The sequence below is a fragment of the Rhinolophus sinicus genome, chromosome 17 (assembly GCF_057876585.1).
Source record: "Rhinolophus sinicus isolate RSI-liver-muscle chromosome 17, RSI-T2T, whole genome shotgun sequence".
NCBI lineage: Eukaryota > Metazoa > Chordata > Mammalia > Chiroptera > Rhinolophidae > Rhinolophus > Rhinolophus sinicus.
The window spans coordinates 130,771,446-130,797,338 of record NC_142517.1 but is presented as its reverse complement, the minus strand read 5'-3'; the positions used below and the strand labels follow the sequence as shown (position 1 = coordinate 130,797,338).

The window sequence follows — 25,893 nt, the reverse complement described above, 5'->3', positions numbered from 1 at the left end:
AGACTTGTTGCTATCTCTTCAAATGTAGGCATCCTAGAGGGTATGAAATAGTATCTCAAGGTTCATCCATGTTGAAGCATGTATCAGTATGTCATTTCTTTTTATTGTCAAATAACTATTGTATGGATATACCACTTTTTCTTTCTTAAGTCATCAGTTGATGGGTACCTGGATTGTTTCCACTTTGTAACTAATGTGAATAGGTGCTGCTCTGAAAATTTGCATGCAAATTTTTGTGTAGGTGTGTTTTCATTTCTGTTGGGTGTGTGCCTAGGAGATCTTATGGTAATTTTACTTAACATTTAAATGAACTGCCAGACTATTTTGTACAGCGAGTGACTCACTTTTATACATTTCCACATGCAGTACTTGAGGGTTCTAATTTCTCTATACTTTTGTCAATACTTCTTATCTGTCTTTTTAATTGTAGCCACCCCAAAGGGTATAAAGTAGTATCTCATTGTGGTTTTGATTTCTTTAATGACTAATGAAGTTGAGCATCTTTTCATGTGTTTAGTGACTATCTGTCTATCTTCTCAGGAAAAATATCTATTCAAATCCTTTTCCCATATTTAAATTGGATTGTTGGCTTTTTACTGTTGAGTTGTAAGACTTCTTCTATTTTAGATATAAGTCCTTATCAGATACATGGTTTGCAAATATTTTCTCGAATTCTGTGGGTTCTCTTTTCACTTTATTTTCGTTTTGTTAAAATTTGTTTTTAAATTATAGTTGACACACAATATTATATTAGTTTTGGGTGTACCACATAATGATTAGGCATTTATATACCTTATGAAGTTATCGCCAAAATAAGCCTAGTAACCATCTGTCACCATGCATAGTGACGATGATATTGACTACATTCTCTATGCTGTACATTATACCCCATGACTTATTCTTTAACTGGCAATTTGTACTTTTTAGTCCCCTCCACCTTGTCTTCCCTCCCCCTTTTCACTTTCTTGGTGTCCTTTAAAGCAAACTTTTTAAAATTTTGATCAAGTCCAACCTATCTATTGCTTTCTTTTGTTGCTTGTGCTTTTATTTGGTCATGTCTAATAACCCATTGCCTATTCCAAGACCATAAGATCACCTCTTTTTTTTTTTTCCTAAGAATTTATACTTTTAACTTTTAAACTTAGATAGATGATCCATTCTGAGTTAACTTTTTATACAGTGTGAGGTAAGGGTCCAAATTCATTCTTTTGCAAATGGATATCCACTTGTCCAAGCACCATTTGTTGAAAAGACTATTCTTTCTCCAGTGAGTGGTCTTGGTACCCTTTTCAAAAATCAGTTGATCATAAATGCATAGGTTTATTTCTGGAGACTCAGTTCTATTACGTGATCTGTATGTCCATCCTTATGCCAATTCCACAATGTCTTGGTTACTGTAGCTTTTGTAGTTAAGTTTTAAAATCAGAAAGCCTGAGCCTTCCAACTTTGTTCTTTTTCGAATTTGTTTTGACTATTCTGGGTCCCTTGCATTTTCATATGAATTTTAGGATCAGATTTCTGCAAAAATCTCGACAAAAAAATTAGCTGGGATTTTCATAGGGATTGTGTTGAATCTATAAATTAGTTTGGGAAGAAGTACTGTCATTTTAACAAAAGTATAAGGCTTGTACACTGAAAACTAGAAAACACTGTTGAAAGAATTAAAACCTAAATACATAGAAAGGCATTCTGTGTTCCATAGATCAGAAGACTTAATATTATTAAGTATAAGTATTTTATTCATTTTGGAAATAATTTTTTAAAAGTATTTTTTATGATTACGAAAGTAATGCTTGTTAATTTCCCAATATGAAAAATACTGAAAAGTATAGAGAAGAAAAATAAATATTAACCACAATCCAACAAATAGGATGTACTGGAAATCTGAATTTTTGACTTTGTAACATACTTTTGTTTTGGGAACTGCCTTATCCCTGCTATATTCTGGTATGATTATCAATAACATTTCCTCCACCTCTTTCACCAGAGGGGTGGGCTAACAACTACCCCAACCAGACAGCCCATATAAGCAGACATAGCAGTTGTGTCTGGAGGTGGCCACACCATTCAAGCAGGGCCAATCAGAATTCTCCTCGGTGAATGACATGGGTTATGGGAGAAAGGGTTCATCTCTCCTCTCTGGATCAGGAACTCAAGATCCTGAAAGTTCCATGAGGCCCTGGGCTCTCCTAACAGGGGTTTCTCTGAGAATGAGGCTAAACCAAAAGAAATGAAGAGATTAAAAAGAGAGAAAAAAAAAAAAAGCTTTACTGATATTACCCTTTAGACCCATGGATCTAACTATGCCTAACCACATCCATCACTGGGACTCTCAATGGCAGACCCCACGGATTCCCTCTTTTGCTTCATCCTATGTGACTCGAGATTCTGACAACTAAAGACTCCTAATACACAAGATAATCACTATAATCATTTTGATGTATGTGCTTGCTGTCTTTTAAAAGAGGTTTCTTGAGCCCTCTTTTAAAAGTCATTTACAGATACTCCTTGCCTTACAATGGGGTTATGTCCCAATAAGCCCCATTGTACACTGAAAATATCGTAAGTCGAAATGCATTTAATACACCTAACCTACCAAACAGGATAGCTTAGCCTAGCCTACCTTAAATGTGCTCAGCACACTTACAGTTGGGCAAAATCCTCTAACATAATGAATACAGAGCATTGGGTGTTTAGCCTCATGAAAGCATGCCTGACCGGGAGCTGTAGCTTGCTGCTGCCACCCAGCATCATACCACGCATCGCTAGGCAGGTAAAAGATCAAAATTCAAAATTTGAAGTACAGTTTCTACTGAATGCTTCTCGCTTTCACACCACTGTAAAGTCAAAAAATCCTAAGTCAAATCATCGTAAGTTGGGGACTGTCTGTCTGTATTTAGCACTGTTATATTGTAAATTCACATTCAATAACAAATACCATTGGCAGCTGCCAAACTGGTCAGTATGTCCTACTGGAACTACTTATTTTAGCCACAGCACACATCAGTTTTAAAAAACAGTCAACAACTGTTCTCCTCAGCTGCCACGTACACACAGATGTTTAAGCAGGAAATAAAGTACCTTCTTTCTCTTATAGAAGCGTCCCTCTTGACTTCCATTTCTGCCTGTTTGGCCAGCAAGGCAGCAGCTTTAGCAGCTTCTACTTCTTCCTTTGTCTTTGCAAAACGAGCTGCTCTCTCTGCTCGATCCTTTAAAACAATTGTTAGACGCTAATTATCTTTCACTGCTAGAATGGTCTATTTATGCATTTCCAAACACAAGGAACAAACACATACATGTGTGAAATTCCTTAAAGCCACACTCATATGTTCTCTTTATCACTCTGGATCTGGAACTTTTTTAGTTTTATCAACTGCCAGGGACCAGAGTTATTATTAAAAAAACAAGGACTTGATTCTGGTCACTACTGTACCTCCTGAGCCTGGAACAAGGTTTAGCACATGGTAGGTAAATATTTGTTGAATCAACAAATGAACAAACAATATGAAGGTAGGCATGGTTTTCATATGCATTACATCTGCTCAATTCTAAAAGCAGTTGTTGCAAAATGATCCTACTTGATGTGTCTAAAACCTTTGAATGTCACCCCCCAAAAATGCTTGCGACTAGAGGAGACTGACTACTAAGTAACCAATTCTTAGCTTCTTTTCTAGGGAATCTTTGAAAACTACTGTTTGACTACTGGTAACAGAGAGAAATTACTTTGAAAAAAATCATCTCAATTTTAATCTTAACTGTATTTTAATTCAATATACAATTTCTAGTAAAAGGAACTGATTCTCTTTCAGTCACTAAAAACTATTATTTTGTGTGCACTGTCTGGTAATAAACCAAAACCACTACGCATGGAAAAAAATTTCACAAATGTTCTAGAGTTAAGCATTAAAAATAAACTTAATACTTACCAACGCAATCTGCTGTTTTATACGCTCTCGAGCTGCCCTATCTTCTGCCTTTTCTCTGTTTCTTTCCTCTAACATTCTTTTCGTTAATTCTTCTTCTTGCTTTCGTTTATAATCCAACATTTCTTTTCCAGTTTTTCTCCTCTCAATTTCCTTCTTAATCTCTCTCTGAATTAAAGAGAAAGTAAGTTTTATGAGCCAAAAACATAATTTAATAATTTGCCCAAGATATTATTCTGTATGCAGGGAAAGCTAGGTGTTGGGTACAACTAAAGGAACAAAAGAACTACATAAAACGTAAGGCATCAGTAGACTTTAACAGTATGGGTTAATGGTCAAATGTCTATCAATTTATAAATCTTTTCCAGTGGTTCTATTAAGATTATGATGTGATCAATGTAATCTGAAAATAAACAAAATATAGGTCTTTGGCTCCTAAGGTAAATATGTTACCCTCCAAAGACAACAAGGCAGTCATTTATGTGGCTTGAAGAAACGATAACCATCCTATATTAGCACCCGAAAGAGATGATGCAGTTTAGGTACACATGGTGAGAAAAATGAATGGTGCACTAGAATGCAGCAACACCCGAGGAAAAATTCAGCAAAATGCCTACAATCTACTTTTTCATAAAAAGGAACTAAAAATTTGATCTGCATCAAACCAAAATATTTTTTTTTAAACCAAAATAATTTTAGTTCAAGTCTCTTTAGACTTAATGTAAGACTCACTGCAGACGGAGAAATGATAAACCAATTTATTCCTAGAAATTTACAAAAAGCACACAAAAAAGTACACTATGATCGTACCACAGAAGACAGATAATTCCCTTCACTGTGCTGCAACGCTGAGCTACAACCAAAAGCCATCTTAGGTCTGCCAACTCAATCAAATGTTCCCTCATCTAATGGAAGAGTAAAACAATGCTCCATACACAAACTTTACCTGTTCTTCTTCTTTCCTCTTCTCTTCTCTCCTTTCTTCAAGTTTTTTGGTTAATCTGTATTCAAAAGTTTAAAATTAAAAAAAAAATACATTAACTGAGACACATCATATTAATATAAACATTTAGGATATTTATTTAGCTAAAAACAAACGGGGAAATGTAGAAACAAACAAATAAAAAGCTCCTGAAAGAAAAGTGGTCATTTATCTGCCTGGCCCTTGATCCCTAGAGAAACCCATGATGAGTTCATGGAAGCCCATCAGAAGCGTGGCTCCAGCTCTAAGTGTCTTACCTCTTACTGACTATTAGTTCCTTTCCCCCCATATACATCTTCAAATACATAAATGAATGGCTTACAAATGCTTGACCTCTTACACAGAAGCGAAAAGCAATATGGTACAAAATTGTTTAAAATAAAAGCAAAAAACTGAAGGCTAGCATTTATAAAAACTAACAATGCCAAAACTGATTCCCAACTGGAAGAAATTCATCAATTAAAAACTAATGATTCTGGGGGCTGGCCTGGTGGCTCAGGCAGTTAGAGCTCCATGCTCCTAACTCCGGAGGCTGCCGGTTCGATTCCCACATGGGCCAATGGGCTCTCAACCACAAGGTTGCCGGTTCAACTCCTCGAGTCCCACAAGAAATGGTGGGCTCTGCCCCCTGCAACTAAGATTGAACACGGCCCCTTGAGCTTAGCTGCCTCCCGGATGGCTCAGTTAGTTGGAGCATGGTCTCTCAACCACAAGGTTGCCAGTTCAATTCCTCAAGTCCCGCGAGGGATGGTGGGCAGCGCCCCCTGCAACTAAGATTGAACACGGCACCTTGAGCTGAGTTGCCGCTGAGCTCCCGGATGGCTCAGTTGGTTGGAGCATGTCCTCTCAAATGGCAGGGTTGCCGGTTCGACTCCGGCAAGGGTGGGCGGGCTGCGCCCCCTGTAACTAGCAACAGCAACTGGACTTGGAGCGGAGCTGCACCCTCCACAACTAAGATTGAAAGGATAACAACTTGACTTGGAAAAAAAAGTCCTGGAAGTACACACTGTTCTCCAATAAAGTTCTGTTCCCCTTCCCCAATAAAAAATAAAACAAACAAACAAAAAAACTAATGATTCTGAAAGCAGATAGTGGTGATGCTCACGCAACCTTATGAATATTTTAAAACCCACTGAGTTTTATACTTAGAATTTTATGGCATGTGAATTTATGGTATGTGAATTACGTCTCAATTAAAAAATAATGGTACTTTCTCTAAGAGGGATTTGGGTTACACAAGTGTACTCGTATGCATTTTATAAAACTCAGCTGTACAACTTGTGCCAGAAATCAAGGGGGTGCTCAAAGAATGACAAGACATATGTCAAAAGGACAGAAGACCCAGCATGAAGGGGATTCTACTAGCCAAATTTGGGGCAATTTATGCACCAAAAAGAATCATAAGAGAAATAAACTGTAACACATTTTGTAACATGAAAAGGATTTGTAAAACATTTTTCTGCTGAAGGGAGTTACAAGTTGGTATGACAACTTTGGGAAACTGGCCAGTATCTATGACCCAGAAATTCCCACTCTTACAAATACACGCAAAAGATATATTCACCAAGACACATACAAGAATGTTCATAGCGCCCTATTCATAACGACCCCAAAGTGAAAACAATTCCAATATCCAGCAACAGTAAAATGGATAATAAGTTGTGGTCCAGTCAAATAACAGACCAACGAGAGCAATGAGAGCAATAAGAGCATACCCACTATTACCACCAGCGGCAGCAACAACAGAAGAGCCTCACAAATACATCGCTGCGCAAACGAGAGCAAACAAAGAAATGCATGTGGTAGATTCTATTATGATATTCACAAACAGTAAAACTCATCTGTGCTGTTGGATTCAGGAGAGTGGTTATCTGTCAGAGGGAGGCAGTAATTAAGGCCCCCAGTGCATGAAGTGCACTGGTAATTGTCTATTTCTTGATCTGAGTGCTGGTGTCCAATAAGAAGTTGACTGAAAAAAAGGGAAAGTGGAAAATAGGAAGAGGTGGATCAAAGCCCTTTTCTACAGAATGAAAGCTAGCTAATAAATGTAAAAAAAAAATAGAATTAGAAAAAAAAATCACCTTTTTAAAGTACCAGTGAAATAACTGATCCAAGCAAAAATGAATGGATACCAAAACGACTGGTTGAAAGTTTTTGAGGAATAGCATATTCAGTTTCAAAGAATCACCCCACACATAACTTATTAACTAGGGGAAAGGGTATCTTTTTAATTAAGAAATCCAACAGACACCACCTTCACCAATCATTAAACTTAACATCACCAGTAATGCATACGTCTGATATTAGCTGCCTCCTGATGTGACTAATGGGAAGGACAAACGTTATCTAGGTAACGTACTCATCAAAGTTTAACTTGAATCTAGAACGATGAAACAGGGACCAGATCAAGAGACATTCTAGAAACAACTAGCCGACTCAAAAATGTCCAAATCAGGAAAAATGAAAACAAAAACTAAAAAACAAAACAAAGGAAATGTTTTGGATTAAAAGAGACTAAACTAAATTCAATGAATGACCCTTGATTGGATCCTGATTTGGGGAAAAAAGTTATAAAGGATATTATTAGGCTAATTGGGGCAGTATGAATATGATCGAGTATTAGATAATCTTCCCGTATCAGTTTACAGTTTTGTTAGTGTGATAATGGTATTGTAATAAAATCTGAAAATGTCTATTCTTTAATTTCATACCCCCTATAAAATTCTCTTCAGAGAAAAAGAGATGCAATTTTGTTCTAATTTGGTTGAAAAGCCCACTTCATCTTCATACCAAATCCAATGTTTCATCACATTTGTATCTGGGAATCTACCACTTACTTGTTCTTTTACTGGACTAAGGGATGGGGCAGGGCATGGGTAGTGGGTGTAGACCCCAGGCTCCAACCCAGGCTGGAGCCCCTGCTCAGAGCCGAACAAAGCCTCAGCCAATGTTTTTATTATTAGGAGATACATGCAAATATTTAAAGTGAAATGAAAATGATTCCTGCAACTTTTAAATAAATCAGCAAAAAAAGGTAGTCATTATATTTCTCTTTCAACTCTTTGAGGTTGAAACCTTTCCAAATAAAAGATTGGAAACTGATGGTACTATATATTATCTTTCCCTGATAAACCTGCCAATTTTTTAACATAATAATATAAACCAAATAATGAATTTTAACTAAAAGATGTATCTTTTCATCTGAATCACTAAAATATTTATATTTCACATCTTTTAGCTTTAAAAATAATACACTGTATATATTTTAATTAGTATTAAAATGTTTTTGTCTCACAATTACAAATCACCAATCCATTTTTAAAAAAAATCAAGTTTACTTCCCTTGAGAAAAGGCAGTTCAAGACAGAAAGTCCACGTTCTCATTACATATAAGATAGGATGATTTTCTGAGCTGCCACCAATTTGGTTTAGTCACCTTTTCCCCAAACAAAATTACTTTTCCTTCAAGCTAGATGAGAAAAAAGCCTAAGACCTAGTGTGGAATAATTAGTTTTCCAAAAACTTGGTCTCTAGAAAGAGATACTACAGCCTCAGAGGAGAATCCTACATTTACTAATCCGCCCTGCCAAATTTTAAGGTTGAACTTTTAATTTGCATGAAATATATTTTAAAATATCATCAAAGTTAGAGAAAAATGCATGAATTTTGCTTTATAGAGCTTGGTATTACATAACTGTATAAATATCAGAATACACCACAGGGACTGATGGGTCCAACTTAACGTGGTTTGAGTAAAAGCACTGTAGTTCAGTGCTGTGAGATAGGGAAACCAGCAGCATGCTGTGGTTGCAGAGTCCAATATCCTTGTAGAGGATGAGTGAGTCAGAGGCATGAAAACAGATCGAGTCTACGACAGGGGCCAGTGGAGATGAAGGCAACCTTAAGGGTATAGAAATGCTCAGCTAAGAGGACATTTGGGATAGGAATATTACATAGCTCGGTGTTTTTAGTCATTGTCAATGAATCAGATTCCACAAAAGGAACAAAATTCCTAATTGGGTATAACTCAGATGAATAAAATGCAGGACCTCAGTCTGTGAATTAATTAGTATCAGGACCTAGGCTTTATTGGTTGAATCTGATAAATTAATCTCAGCAACAATTTGAAGTACTTATACAATTTTAATTATATGACCATATGAACTGGACTTTTCAAGAGTTGTCCAAGCAGTGAATAGTTGTTTCCCAATGAAAACTGTTTCATTATTAAGAATCTGGCAACATTTCATCCAATTTTGGTGTGAGTATCCTTTTTTTTTTTAAAGATCCCAGCCCACATATATTTAATGTACGGTCCTAATAGCATAAGCTTCTTTAAAAATTGCATATATGTCATTTCCAAGAGCACATTAAAGTTATTTTTCAGTTTAAGGAATCTCAAACAACTGTAGACCCATTCTGACTTGATATGCTAATCATAAAATAATGTTCCATGAAGAAAATTTAGCAACCTCAGAACAAAGCAAAAAAATAAAATAAAATCCCTAATTCTTCTTTCATTGATAGTATAAACATTTTGTTGTATGTCTTAAAGTGTCTTCATGATTCATTATACTATATGTAGCACATATTCACCAGTATACATATAACTTTTTAAGTTAAAATGGTATATTATATTGTATTTATAGAACCACACAGGCAGACACAGCAGGTACTACCTTACATAAGAATGGAAGCTACTAAGAAACAACAGGGGGTGGGTTGAGGGAATGGGTGAAAAGGTAAAAGGGATTAAGAGATGCAAACTGACAGTTATAAAAATAGTCACGGGGATGTAAAGTACAGCATAGGGAATATAGTCAATAATATTGTAATAACTATGTATGATGTCAGATGGCTACTAGACTTATCGGGATGATCACTTCATAAGTCACAAAACTTATAAGTTATATAAATCACTATGTTGCACACCTGAAACTAACATAATATTGTATGTCAACTGTAATTGAAAATTAATTTTTTAAAAAAGGGGGGTAACAGAAACTCCCCATTCCCACTGCAATTAAATAGCACCTGACCCCACACCATGATAAAAGGCTACTTGCCGTGTTTCTTCTCATTCCTCCCAGTACCCAAATCCTTTTCTGATTTTTGATTTTTACTTCAACCCAGGGTGGTGCAAGTGAGGGGTGCCGGTGGTGTACTTGGTGTTAGTGAAATAGAAGGAAACAAAAGAGGTTGAGCCCCTGGGAACTTTGGTTCCTTGCTGCTGTTCTTCCAGCCTTCCACCATTTCTCACACTGTGAGAAGGTCTATCTATCCTGTTTCACCTCAAGATCCTGGCCCTGCCCCAACTCCTAGAGAAAACAACAAGAATCTCGGTTTTGCTGAAATGAAGCCAATTTTTATAGTCAAGAGTGAACTCAAACACCCACTGTCAGCAATCATTTTGAACCTTGTTTCTCCATACTATCTATGTGAACAAGAAAATGTCAAGTCTTAGGAATTTTTCCTAACGGCCGTATAACACTAAGTGGTTTTATGTCAAGATTTAAATATATTTCTGCTTATCCATTTACACCATTAACTCATATAACTTTTAAGAATTATAGTATAAAAGACTATGATTTGCTAATAACTATCTCATTAAAAAACATTCAACTAGAAACCACAAGAAATCATCAGAAGTTTGTATTTTGTTATTAGACCATCTAATAACACATGACACTTAATAGACATCCACTTATGCAGAACCCAGTCTCAGTACATAGTCATAAAATTAGCTGAAGTGCTTGCCCATCTGGAACTTACCCTATAGCATAGAGAGATAAAAGCAAAGTGACAGATGGAAACACACACGTACCAAAATGCCAGTTAAAAAAAAACGATTCGTAGAATGATCATACCTAAAAATGACTGATGATTTCAGAGATACAGAAGAACTTCACTTCTAGAATGTAATCTCTATGGATACGAAAGTTGGTCAGGTAATAAAAAATTTCAACCCAGAATTCTGAAACTTCATTTGTGTAATTTTAGCTTTTACTCAAATTAAAGAAATAACTAGAAACCATTGTTTTAACAAAATACTATCTCCAAAAACAGAGCAAACCTTTCCACTCTGACAGTGAGGTCCTCCGCAGATCTCTGATTTGAACATCCATTAGGCTCCTGCGACAGAGTGGCATGACTCGAACTTTCTCCTCCTTAATTATTAAGTAAAAAGAAATATGAATATTGCATTTAATGCCACTTTTTAAAAGATATAAAGGTTGGGGGTTACAACATTTGTTAATCTTGTTTCTTAAACATTACATATTTTTCCTAAGAATGGAGCAAGAGATAAGAAATGAGCTATTACTAATTCTGAAGTTTGAATCTGGACACAATACTAGTATATCAACAGGAAATAAGGTAGTTACTCAGTTGAAGCCTACCAATATAAAGGTCAAAGGTAAAACATGAAGAAATATAAAACTGTCAAGAGGGGATACAACAAAATAGCGTAAGCATGCCCGGCTATAGGTTCCGTGTTTCCCTGAAAACAAGACCTAGCCAGACAATCAGCTCTAATACGTCTTTTGGAGCAAAAATTAATATAAGACCCGGTCTTATTTTATTATAAGACCCGGTATAATATAATATAAATAATAAATATAATATAATATAATATATAATATAATATAATATAATATAATATAATATAATATAATATAATATAATATATTATACTGGGTCTTATATTAATTTTTGCTCCAAAAGACGCAGTAGAGCTGATTGTCCAGCTAGGTCTTATTTTCGGGGAAACACAATAGGCTTCACTCTACAGCAACATTGTCCAATATCTATGCTGTCGGCTACCGAGCACTTGATACAAGGCTAATACAGGTGAGGGACTAAACTTTTTATTGTATTTAGTTTTAATTAATATAGCCACACGTGGCTGTAGGTACAGTATTCAACAGTGAAGCTCTAAAGGCCAAGTTTAATCCTGGGTATTGCTCTAGACTTAACACTAGCCTAAGGGATGCTTCTGCAGACCAGTACTCTTTTAATAATTTCCTGAAGGATAGAACTTTGTCCTGGCCTATTGTATAGGACAGCTATAGTCTGGAACGTCTTTCTAGAACCTTTGCTGCCATTTCCTTCCTTACTACTCGCCACCAACTCAATTCTTTACATTTTTGATCTTTGTAAAAGCAAGGACTATGGGGCAACAAAGTCTGGGTTCCAGTTCTATTCTGTCACGTCGGTAAGTTACTTTACCTGTGCCTCATCTGTAAAATGGGGATAAGTAACCTCGTAGAGTTGTTATGAGAAATATGAGTTAATAGAAGTAAAATGCTGAGACTTTTACTAAGACTGACACATAGTAAGTCTTTAGTTATCATAGCCATGGTAGAAATACTAGAATTACTAAGTAAAGCCAATGGTGCACATCTCTTCCTACCTCTGCATTCATCTAGGCAGCTTGAAATCAGCCATAGGAGTAGTTACACCTTGGAAATCAGCAAACACTACAAATAAAAGCTTTTTTTTCCCTAAAAAAAAAGCCTTTTTAAACATATTTACCAGCACACTACTGAATGCAACACTTGGATAAGTTAATAAGCTATTTCATCCATAAAGGTACAACCGTATAGTGTATATTTTCGACCCTTTCCACAGACAGTGATCTCTATGGCATACCATTAGAAATCTTCCTCTGTATGACAGCTATCCCTTTTTCTTTATGAGTCATAAATCCAACTAACCATCGTATTTTGCTGTGTATAGTGTGCATTTTGCCCAAATTTGTGAGGGAAAAATAAGAATGCACATTATACATCGGTAGTATTAATTACTTATCTATAAAAATGTTTTTAATTCTTTTATTTATGCTTATGATTTAAAAGTAATAAATAAATGCTAAATTTCCTTTATAATACAAAAAACAAGCACCTAAATGTAAACAAATAAAAATTTGAATTAAAAAATTAAAATGAAAGGTTTTTTCCTCTGCAAGTTTGGGCCGAAAACGTGGGTGCACATTATACATGGGAGCGCTTTATACACGGCACAATACGGTATATTGTTATACAGCACTTTTTTTCAGCTTGTCCACAAGTTACCTTTAAGTTTTGATAAACTTTTTGCTGTTATAAAGGTAGGAATATCCCTGGCATTCACTTTAATTACTAAAGAAAAGTGATCACATTCCTACTGAACACACACTTAAAATGGTTTGACTTACCATTTTTTGACTTTATGATGAGGCAAAGGCAATACACACATTCAGTAGAAACCATACTTTGAATTTTGATCTTTTCCTGGTTTTGTAATATGCAGTAAGATACTTTCTCGTGATGCTGGCCAGTGGCAGCAAGGCACAGCTCCCAGTCAGACATGCGATCATGAGGGTAAACAACCAATACTCTACGTGTCCTGTGTTGATAATGTTTTTTTTGATATTGTGTCCTGAGCACATTTAAGGTCGGCTAGGCTAAGTATGTTGTCCACTAGGTTATGTGTATTAAATTCATTTTCAACTTACGGTATTTTCAACTTACGATGGGTGTATGGGGACATAACCCCATTACAGGTCAGGGAGCATTTGTATTCCAAAAGGAATGAAAAATTTTGGAAATGATAAATATCCAGGTAAATATAAAAGATGACTATTCTGCTGTACACCTAAATGGAATACATTCATAAGTCCCCCAGTCCCGTACGCATCCAGAATTTGAGTGATCTGTGCATGTAAAACCCTAAAATGAGATTACTGAGAAGGGACCTGATAGCTGTTCTTCAAATATTCAAAACCTGTTATGTGTAACTCCATAAGAAGCACTAAAGTTAATGGAAAATTATAGGGCATCAAGTTTCAACTAGTTTTTTCCTAAAAACTAGGGCTTCAACAATAGAATAGATTTCCTAGGCAAGGTAATGAGCTTCTTGTCATTAAATGTATTCAGACAGAGGCTTGATAATTATCTACCCAGGATGATGGAGCAGGATCATCTTTTAGGATAGTAATATTCTTGATTTATCTAACCCTATGTTGCCTAATACAAACTACATTACACAAGACAACTCTGATCACAATTCCCAGGACACAGTATAAATTTCTTTTGCTTTTTCTATCAATCCCTCTTCAGTCACACCACTATTTCTACAAGCTCTAGTTCACAATTACTTTTTGATTCTAATTTTAAAAATGCAAATACTATCCTCTTGTTTATAATATTTTATAGGTTATAAAATAATTCCAAATATATTAATTCACTTGGATCGTTTGAAATCCTCTGGCTGGGAAGAGATTTATAAAACTGCTGTCATAACAACAGTCCCTGAAACACAGTACAGTAGCAGATATTACAAATCAACTCTTCTGGACTGTTGCCTATTTGGGTTTGAATGGCATATTGACTGACTTTATCCTCTTCTGCCACTAAATGACAAACACATGTATTTAAGAAAACCCTTAAATTTTAAGTTAAATGAATGTGAGGAACAGAAATACAAAATTTTTATTTTTAAGAATATTAATCCATGGCCTTTAAAATAAAGTGAAGGAGTACTTCTCCTGTACCCAAAAGAGTACATTAAAAATTACCTGTTGCAGAATCTGACTTTGTATCAGGAGAAAGAGGTGGTGTCTCACAAAGCTCTACATTTCTGGACTGAGAGTTTTCAGAAGGGTTGTTGAGTTCAAATGAGGTGGATGGCGTAGAGACTGAACTTTCTGACTGGCTGCCATTTGCCACTGATGTTTCACCTTTTAATGAGTGCATCTAGGGAGAAAACATTGAAATTTAAATAACAGATAAGAATCTAACTTAACATAGTAGATGAGACCAAAATATGAGTAAGTCAAGGTATACTCTTTACTTCTAAGTAGGTAAGTCTGAAGTATATAATCCTAAACGTGACATAATCCTATGGAATTCTACTGCAAGGTGCCAAGAGCATAAAGCACAGCATTGCTTTTCCTTCAAATTACAATTCAAGGAAAAAAGTTACTAGCTACATTAGCCACCTGCCCAAGTTTATGCAAATGAGAAATACAGTAGGGTCCTTAAAACACGCCAAGCAATATACCCTTAGTACTTTAATGTGACAGCAACTCTCTTGCAACAAAGAGTGATGTACATTTTGTGGTTGGTTGAAGTAGGAAAAGGAAAAATAAGAAGTCACCCAAGTATTGGGTACAGGCACCTCTAACTTCCTAATGCTATTTTTAAAACCAGCCCAGGAAGAGAGTATTTACTACCTTTCAAGTTTAATGACACGGCAGATTTCTGAATATACAGAGCAGCTCCAAAAATATTCCAATGTCGAGTTCCTGGCATATCATTTTCACATGTTTATACAAAGAACAATTCTGTTCCTTCTCACCTGCCGGACTTTGTGAATTCTGGTCACAAGTTCATCTGCTGAAACACTTCCTGCTATTACTTCCAAGGGAATTCCACTGTCACCAATAAAGAAACTGGATGGAACACACACAACAGGATCTGTACAGTTTAATTAAGTCTAACAATTCATGGGAAACAAGGGAATAATTTTATGAAACACTACTGACAACAAAGCAAAACAAATCATCTGTGAATTTCACAATATAATCAGCTAACATATTTACAAAATAATTTCAACTACTGTATCATTATGCCTATAGTGCATGTGATACGTGAATTAGGATTTGTATTGCACGTCTGAGTGGAGAACATCCACTACACCCCCCTCTATCATAACTTTTACATCTATCTTGCCTCTTGCCAGCTACTTCTAACATTCCAAATTGTCCCATACTGCTTTCTAGATGTTCACAATAAAAAAACTCCCTATGATTCCATTTGTTACAATGTATTGTAACAAATAAGGACACTTAGTAGGAAAAGTTCCTATAAACAAGAATGTGTGAATTCTAAATAAAAATGAGTAATATCTGAATGTCACGAATCAACCAAGACAAAGGTAAACCTCCAAGCAAAATATATACAGAGCAGATTCTTCATTGAAAGGATACAGATTTGTGAAAATTGTAGGCAGGCTTCACTGTAAAACAAAATCAAACAGAAAATCACTAAGCGAATGCAAGTATTTCCAAAATACTGAGTTGTTTTTATAAAAATTTACTGTACCAATTACAAGCATTTTTCTGAAAATACTAGTTCCTTTCACAGCCATGAGCTAGAAAGAGAAAAATACAATTCTTATTTCAGACCTTTTTCGGTTTGTTTTATAATTTTCAGATTAAAGAACTCTTTCTTGTACCCCACGAACTAGTGGCTGGATTTGGTGGCTAATACTCAGTATCTGTCATGTTGCTTCCTCAGCAGGCGTCACACCTGAATACAGTATCTTAACTTGTAACAAGAAGACTTACTTGTGAAAGTGATAATATAATACTTGTAATAACAAAGGCTTCAAAACAACCTAAATATACAGCAATAAAAACTGATTATGCAATCATAAAAAGAAAAATGATACAAAAAAGTATGTCAGCTCGCTACCATTTGTGTAAAAAAATGGGAGGAAAACAAATATTTTTTCTTGATTTGGTTGCCACGAGAAAAGGAAACTGGGTGGTTAAAGACAGGGATAGGAGAGAGACTTCATACTACAATGTGAATAAGAGATATTCATCAATGTAGATGAGTAAATCTAAGAATAAATTAATATGTCCAAGAACTAGAATTTTGTTTTCTGAATATAAAACATGATTACCATAAAAACATCTGAAAATATAATAGGAAAGTATAAAAAATATTACCAAGAAACCTACCTTCTCGGAAATAACCACTTTAAACTTTTGATGCATTTCCTACCGATTTATTTTCAATGCAGGCTATCTCATAAATAAACATACACTAAAATGTTCCTAGAACATTAGGTAATTTTGTTATTGTTGTATAACAAATAAAACTTACTTTTCATAATTTAAAAGACACACTACAGTCTATTAGAAGGCAGTCCATAGTGACAAAAACAACCATCACTATACACAAATATCCCTGCATTCGCTAATAAAAATTTGTTTTAAAAAATGCTAGACAAATAAGTCTGTACATAATCTCAAGAATTCTGAAATTCTCATTTTTTCCCACATTCTCAGTAACAATCATCCTGCCATTACAGGTGCTTCTGGAAGGTAACAGGCAATATGGTACAATATACATTAAAATATTCTTTTCAAAAAACTATTATAGATTAATAAATACATAGTTTAGTAACAGTTATTGTGAGGTAGGCTGTACTATAATTAATGAAGTTTTTATTAATATTGAAATTTTTTAAATAAAGTTTATAAACTTAAAGGTAAATTTCTGAATATTTTAATCTTGAAAATAATTTTCAAACATTATTAATTCTGATATTCTCAACATCAAAGGACAGGAATACCACTTTGCAATTACTAATTAATTAGTGTTTCTAGGCTTTGATCATTGATGATTGACGTTAGGTTGCTGCTGACATCATAAAGAGAGACAACAGGGCATTATGTGCCTTCTAATGGAAGACATACCACCATCCATGAAGTAGTCTTGAGGCAGAAAAATAATCTAGCCTGAATCCAACTGTCAATTTACAGGAAATAGAGGAAGGGGAACAAACCAAATGACCCTAACAGGGCTGCAATCAACAAAATCCATACTGTAGGAAACTACAGAATGAATAACTTGGTTTCTTCACAAAATAAATTGCAAAGAAAAAGACACAGAGAGACATCTAGAGGGAAAGCCTACAGACTAAAAGATACGATAGAGTTCAACACATCACAATATGTGGACCGCCATGGTTCTGAACCAAACAAACTGTAACAAATTAATAATAAAACTATGACTCAGACAATTGAAAATTTGGGTATTTTATATTAAGGAATTATTATTTTGCCTTTGCAGTATTAGTTATGTTAAAAAATTAAGAATGCTTATCTTTCAGAGTCATAGTAAGAGATGTATAGATGAAGTGATACGATGACAGATTTGTTTCAAAATTATATGGGATGAGTGGAAGTGGGTGGGGGTATAGATGAAATAAGACTGACCACGAGTTGATAATTACGAAAGTAGCTGACAAGTACCTGGGGACTCATTACATTCTTCTGTTACTTTTGTGTATGTCTGAAATTTTCTATAACAAAAAAAAAAATTTAGGGGCAGAGAAGGGATGGATGAACAAATAAAACAGACTTGTGGATATCAGGTACTATGAGGGACCTATAAATGTTCTTTTTCCTATTGAGTTAAATGACTTCATTCCTAAAAATAGGATCCAAAAGAATGGTGAAGGGGGCCGGCCCGGTGGCTCAGGCGGTTAGAGCTCCATGCTCCTAACTCCAAAAGTTGCCGGTTTGATTCCCACATGGGCCGTGGGCTCTCAACCACAAGGTTGCCAGTTCAATTCCTCCAGTCCCACAAGGGATGGTGGGCTCTGCCCCCTGCAACTAAGATTGAACACGGCACCTTGAGCTGAGCTGCCGCTGAGCTCCCAGATGGCTCAGTTGGTTGGAGTGCCTCCTCTCAACCACAAGGTTGCCGGTTCGACTCCCGCAAGGGATTGTGGGCTGTGCCTCCTGCAACTAGCAACGGCAACTGGACCTGGAGCTGAGCTGCGCCCTCCACAACTAAGACTGAAAGAACAACAACTTGAAGATGAACAGCACCCTCCACAACTAAGATTGAACAACTTGACTTGGAAAAAAGAAGTCCTGAAAGTACACATTGTTCCCCAATAAAGCCCTGTTCCCCTTCCCCAATAAAATCTTTAAAAAAAAAAAAAAAAAAGACCCCAAAAGAGTGGTGAAACTTTCAGAGATATTCAATGATTTATAGTTACTTCCAATGTATTCCTGCTTGGTAGACTAGCAGAGCTTAAGCTTTTCAGCACGATATGATGAATTTGGAAAATGGAAATCAGAATTTAAGTCCTCAATATGCCTTAGACAAAAATCAACATTCTCATAATTTGCAAGCATCACCATAAATCACAACCAAAGACTATATAATATATTAAAAATGAAAACATAAGCAAACCTTTTGGTATCGATTTTAATAGCAACAAAACTGTTTGAAGATGCTTCTGTCACTTTCTCATCTTCCCAACTTGCAGCCATCTGTGTAGACTGCTCATCATCACCTATAAAACATTTCAAGGATTCTGATCAAATATATGGTGATGGAAGGAGAACTGACTCTGGGTGGTGAACACACGATGGGATTTATAGATGATATAATACAGAATTGTACACCTGAAATCTATGTAATTTTACTAACAATTGTCACCCCCAATAAATTAAAAAAAAAAAATTTCAAGGATTCTTATAACACAAGGCCAGTATCTGCTGATTCTTTTCCCTCGAATTCTGGAACTTCAAATAAAATATGATCCCACAAATACTATTTTCTACCAAATTTGAAAACGGAATTTTCCCATAAAATGAAAAGTGACTATATGCATTATTAATAAAAATGAAAAACAAAATACTGCCACTTAGATTATACACAGCATTTTCTAAAAGACATCCAAGTTATGCAAATAGTATCCACAATAATTAGAAGTCATGGGTAGAAATGTATATATAGTGACTATTTTGCCTTCTGTACATGATTTTAGAAAATAAATGTACACTACTCTTTCTTTATGTAGCACTTTTGAGTTCAATATCCTCCACAGAACAGCATTTATTCTCCAGAATTCCTCCAAGGTGGACAGAGAGAGGCAGGCACATTCTGTTTACAGTCCTGGACTTGCTTTTTATTATGGTATGCTAATCATAAAAGTTATGCTGCTCCAAAACTAATCTATGGTGACAGAATTCAGCATAGTGGTTACCTTGGTGGAGATGCTACTTATTGGGAAAGAGCAGGAAGGAGCCTTCTGGGCTGCTGGAAATGTTTACATCTTATTGGCTGACAATTACACAGCTGTATTCATATGTAAATATCCATCAAGCTGTTCACATAATATATTTCACTTAATATACTGTGTTATACCTCAATGACAATATATTTTAAAAGTTACACCTATCAAGAGATTGTTTCCATTTTAGACATGTAATATCCAAATTTTAGCATAACCACTTATTGATGGGCAGAGGGAAACTTACCCAAGTAAGTCATTAAAAAATATTTCTGAGGTTAGCAGAGCCAAGTGTTTTCTCAAAGGTGAGCAACATTTGCCAATTTAGTAATAAAAAGTTTTCAGGCCACATTTTTCATTTAACAAAAATGAGATCATTGTATACATACTCTTCTGGAAACTGCTTTCTTTCCATGTGGGCCCCACTTTTCCAATTTAATCTACCTTTTTAGCCTCCCCATCTGTTATCTATTCATGGTAACTCCATCCTTTCAGTTCTCGGTCAAAAACTTGAGTTACCTTTGACTTCAGCTGACTCTATCTCCAAAATACAGTTGACCCTTGAACAATGTGAGGACTGGTGCGCCAAACCCTTGGCCCACACAATCGAAAATCCGCATCGCTTTTGACTCTATGCATTTATTGGAAAAAAAAAAAAATCCACATATAAACGGACTTGTGCAATTCAAACTGTGCTGTTCAAGGGTCAACTGCATATCCAGAATGTAACTATTTCTTACCACTTTCACTGCTACCACCTGATTTATACTGCCACCTCTCACCTAGTGATTATAATAACCTCCTAACTGGTCTCCCTGCTCAATCTAGTCTTAACACAGCAACTTCCCTTAGAAAGTCAGATCATATCAACCCTTTGCTCAGAATCCTACAATGGTTCCCTATTTCCCTCAAAATAAAAGCCAAAGTCCAGTGACCTCCCTGACCTTATTTCCTTTTAATTTCTTGCTATTCCTTTCCTTTCTATTCCACAAATATGAAAGACACACTCACTTTAAGGTCTTTGCACTTGTTATTCCCTCTGTTTGGAATTTTCTTGCCCCAGATATCTACGTGGTTAACTCTCAACTACCTTAAGTCCTTGCTCAAATATTATCTTCTCAATGAGGCCTTCGCTAATCACCACTTTAAATTACACCCTCCGATTATTCGCAAATGTCCTGTATTTCCTGTTTTTTCCCCCTTCGTCCTCTATAACAGAAATTTAAAAACTAATCTAAAAAAGAAAGATAAAATATACATATATGTGTGTACATGTATATATATACATACACACACATATATACACACATACATACCATGTTTCCCTGAAAATAAGACCTAGCCGGACAATCAGCTCTAATGCATCTTTTGAGCAAAAATTAATATAAGATCCAGTCTTATTTTAATATAAGACTGGGTCCTATATTATATAATGTAATGTAATATAATATAATGTAACATAATACTGGGTATAATGTAATATAATATTGGGTCTGATATTAATTTTTGCTCCAAAAGATGCATTAGAGCTGCTGGTCCAGCTAGGTCTTATTTTCGGGGAAACACGGTATTATGTATACAGTTGATTGTCTCCCTCCACTAGCAGGCAGGCTTCAGAAGGGCAAGGGCTGTTTTCCTTTTTATTTACTGATACAACTCAAACGCCTACAACAGAACCTGGCATAAGTGGCATATAGCAGGCTCTCAATAACTATTTTGTGAAATTAATAGCTAATTTTTTGGTATAGTGTCTTGGCATGCTTACAATACTTGATTAAAGCTGCATATTTGAGTATATTTCATGTGAGACGAGATCCAGGAATACCAGGAACAGGGGCTTGAAAAATTTGGCCATGGAAAAGTAAATAGGGACTAGAATGCATCTAAAGGCCAAGACCAAAAAAAAAAAAAAAGAAGCCCATCAGGGGACTCCTAGATGTTGAAGAATCAGATGGGGAAAAGTACCAGTTACAGTGAGATCATTCTGAGCATCTCTTCCAAATCAATGACAAGACTATCATCCTAGGAAATAGCTGTATGGGAACATTCTTACTACAAATACTTCTTAGAGAAGAGTGTGAGGCATGAGGGATACTATTTATTCATTCTCTCATATATTCACGAGTTTGTTCCACATTTACTTCGTGTGAGGCATGGGGCTATAAACTAAATATAAAACAAATGAAACACTGCCTGTCCTCAGTGGAGCTTAAAAATCTAATGGTACAAAAAAGTACTTGTTTAGTAAACAATCATAAATAATTATAGTAATAAATGCTGTGGAAAAAGAATAGAATTATGAGAACATAATGAGACCTCTTTAGATTGGTCAGTGAAGCCCTTTGGGTGACATTTAAGGTAGGACTTAAAGGATGAAAGGGCTGAGCCATGCTAAGAGCCAGAAGAGCTCACTAGCAGAATTTGGGTGTAAGGAAAGGCCTCTGTAATTAGGAATGTCACGAACAACAGGGAGCACAAAATAAAATGAAAATGAAGAGTTAGGAGTGAAAGATGACAGCCACACTTAGGGTTTATTAAGGTGGATGTAAGGGGGTGCCGTGTACTTGGACTGCAGAACGCTGGGGGAGAAAAAACAGCTTCAGACAGTAAATAGACAGGCTTGAGACTCCTGTGAGGCATCCAAGTCGGGATGTCAAGTAGGCCGCTGGAAGGAGGACGTGCTACTGCTGAGGTTGGTGCTTTGCACTCCCTCACCGATGTGGTACCATGTGTTAGAGTCCCAGATGTCACATCCTCACTACTAATGTCTGTCTGTGACTCAGCCTAATGTCAGCAGCAGCTGCTTGACCAAGAGGTGTAAGGCTGAATGGAATCACTTAACTCAATGAGAGCTATCTTAACACTCTCTGAGCGAGGTTGTTAATAGTCAACTTCGGTATCTTTGGTTTCTTATTTTAATCAAATTAGAACTATAATATGGAGTTAGGATGGCCTAAAATTTCAGGAGAAAATATTGTCTCCTTAGTGTTATCAACACTGTCCAAAGTAAAGGTAGCTAAAGAGAACAGTACCAACTCAGAAGTGAAGTGTTGCAGACCCTAGTAAAGCCAGCGATTCCAACCTACAAAACCACCACTGGTCAAAAACCTAAAGATTTTTATGATCTATTTTAACCCAAAAAGGCAGTAAATAGCGTCTGTCAAGGAAATTTTAGCCCACTTAACAACACTAGTCAGTGAACTGACACCTTTGCTTCAGGATCCTTGTCAGATTATTCTACCTTTCCAAGAACAGAATCAAAATCTTTCTCAGTTTTATCTCTTTCAATTTACATAGCTATGATACTTTCAAAAGCCTTGTTAATTTTTTGGCTGCACTAGTAGTAATCTCTCCAGTACCCTAACATCAAACCTATGATATTTAATTCATCAATGAAAATTCCACTAAATATAAAGTTGTCTAAAATGTTTCCCACTTGAGTGGTTATATGAACCAAAGTATACCCTTATGACCACTCCTTCCAGCTATATATTTTTAAAATTTTACTGAGTTAGTATATTAATGTTGAGGTCTCAGATCTAAGAAAATCAAGTTCTAGCTTTATTCTTCAGAGTTATGAACAAAGGTCTAGACAACCTGTACGTTTTGCAGTTTCATGACTCCATTGCCTACAAATTCCTGAAGTGACACTAATCCTACTTACCGTGTTTCCCCGAAAATAAGACCTAACCAGAAATTAAGCCCTAGCATGATTTTTCAGGATGCTCGTAATATAAAATAAGCCCTACTGTAGTTCCCCAAAATAAGACCAGGTCTTATATTGTTTGCTCCAAAAGACGCATTAGGGCTTATTTTATATTACGAGCATCCTGAAAAACCATGCTCGTGCTAATTTTCCAGTTAGGTCTTATTTTTGGGGAAACATGGTAGTCTTGGAGATTAACTTCCTAAAACTCTAGAAGAGCCAACAGTATTTTGAATGAGTCAAGGGACAGACAGATTCTCTGACAGACTGCTAACGGCCTTCATGCAAACATTCAACAGTGATTGAAATTCTGAAAGTATAATATGTGTTCATCAGTAAAACGTTAACTGAAGAATGCATATATACACACAAAGCCCCAAAGACCTATAACTTTATTTTACTACTGTAATAATTAGCACTACTGTTTCCAAATATTCGTTAATTATATCTAGCATTTCTTCTTTTAAATTAACTGATTAGCCCAAGAGTGCCTTCTAGGAACATTTGGACATCAATTGTGTTTTTTGTAAAAACATGACTACCAGAATCCTAGATTTCCTGATTTCTACACCAATTTCAGTAATTAAATAAAGTCTACAGTTGTTCAGGTTTTTCCTTAAGGAACAAAAAAAAGGCACTTTTTTGAAACTGCTGAAACAAATTGTCAAGACAAGATGTAAATCCTTTTTGTGACCCTGGTGCATGTCACTTAACCACAGTGGATGTTAATTTCCCTCATCTATAAAATGGGATAATAAAACCTGTTCTACCTACCACAAAAATCAACTGAGATTTTATGTGAAAAACACAACTTAAAGTGTCATCAAATTATTGTACTCTTAATAAGCATAGTATCTATCATTTAATTATCCTTTCTTTTTTTAATCCACGTTTTTTCATAGGATTACAGCAGTTATTTGTTTATGTGAAATATAACCTGTAAAACAGCATAAGAAAGTATTAACTACTCAAGCTCTTCTAAATTAACAGCATTGGGCTAAAATTTTAACATAACTTAAAACAACTATAAATTTTAAATTTGTTAAGTGAAACTCGTATTTCAACAACTTGTTCCTTACTGCAGTGCATAAAGTTATAGAGCTATTATGTAGTCTCCTAAGAGTCATGAGTTAACAATAAGTAAACCGTTATTAAACACAAATATTTCAAACAATACACCTCAAATTAACAGTAGTCACAAACACTGATATAGTTCCTGTAATGGGACTCAGCAAATCCGTAGAGGCATAGGTGTACTCTAAATCTAGAGGATTTCTTTTTAATTTCCCTTTTTAAAAACAGGGAAGTAATAAAATACGAAGCAAATTAACCCAGGGTAAGCCAGCGTAAATGAGTTAATACACGTTTTGGGAACTGCAGATATTAGACTAGGAAGACAAAAAAGAACCAAGGACTGAACGTCTACTTCTAAACAAATGGTGAAAAAATAATCAACCTGCAACAAAGCAATTATTCTATTCCATATTATCAATTATTCCCCCCTACTATCATTAAAAGAAAAAACTCAAACCCACATAAAGCTCAAATGTTTGCGTTTCGGGAACATATGAACGCCAATAACCGTGAACATCAGGTGGTTTCTCTTTGTTGCTTACCGATGACACAGCTATCTTCCTGAGAGGCCACTACTAATTACGAACCCAACTGCCTAATGGCCTGTCCCTGTCCCCGCCTAAAGCATCCCAAAGTGGGTCCTTGGGGACACAGCGCTCTATGGAGCAGCACAGGACGGGGCTGTGGGGGTGTCTGCGCCAGCTCCTCGGGAGGCGCGGGCGAGGCTCGGCGGGGAGCAGCGGGGCTGGGCTGAGGGCCTGCTCGGCGCGTCCCCTTCCTCAGCTCCGAGCTGTCGGCGAGCTCAGCGCGCTCTGGGGGCGAGGCCGAGACGCTGCCTCTTCTGCCCGGGTGCCGGGAGAAGCGGGCAGTGGGGGCCAGGCCCGCGGGGCCCAATGGACCGGGGAGGCGCTGAAATGCCAGGGACTGGCAGCCCCAGCTTCTCGGTGTACGAAAAGGCTGGGGACCCCTGAGGTTGGAGGTAGGCCGGAGGGAGTGACCCAGCCGTATCTCGGGGCCCCGCTCCCTTCACCTGCCACAAACACCACGAAGACCGCGCCGCTCTTCTTGGCCGTCGCGATGGCGGCCGGAATGGCGCCCTGGAACCACAGCATCGCTTCTCTCAGGCCTAGGCGCTCGTTCGGTGTGTTGTCGCCGCGGTCCCGGAGCTGACCCCGCCTTCCGCTTCGTCCGGCCCCGCGGCCCCCACAGTCCCCCGCCTCCCGCTCCGCGCACGAGAGCAAACCCGTCAGCGGCCCCTAGGGACACCAGCAGGCGCGCGGGCGAGGAGAGGCCCCGTGTCACATGACACCACACGTCGCCGCCGGCACCGTGCCCCAGTGCCTTGTCTCGTTGGCAAGTCAGTGGGTGCGCGCGCCCACTAGGCCTGAGGCCCGGCAGCCTCG

The 25,893-nt window shown here is 36.7% G+C and overlaps 1 protein-coding gene across 1 annotated transcript in view; it reads right to left on the bottom strand.

Annotated features, from left to right (window-relative positions):
• The window catches only part of UBXN4 (UBX domain protein 4), a 34,316-nt gene extending 8,423 nt beyond the window's left edge, over positions 1–25,893 (bottom strand). The window contains exons 1-9 of the mRNA XM_019731152.3: positions 25,521–25,893; positions 18,885–18,987; positions 15,875–15,903; positions 15,244–15,362; positions 14,462–14,639; positions 10,979–11,072; positions 4,870–4,924; positions 3,927–4,091; positions 3,082–3,209 (exon numbers count right to left, since the gene is read on the bottom strand). Of these exons, the coding sequence (XP_019586711.2) occupies positions 3,082–3,209; positions 3,927–4,091; positions 4,870–4,924; positions 10,979–11,072; positions 14,462–14,639; positions 15,244–15,362; positions 15,875–15,903; positions 18,885–18,987; positions 25,521–25,602 (953 nt within the window). The 5' untranslated portion in view covers positions 25,603–25,893. The remainder of the gene's footprint in view (positions 1–3,081; positions 3,210–3,926; positions 4,092–4,869; positions 4,925–10,978; positions 11,073–14,461; positions 14,640–15,243; positions 15,363–15,874; positions 15,904–18,884; positions 18,988–25,520) is intronic.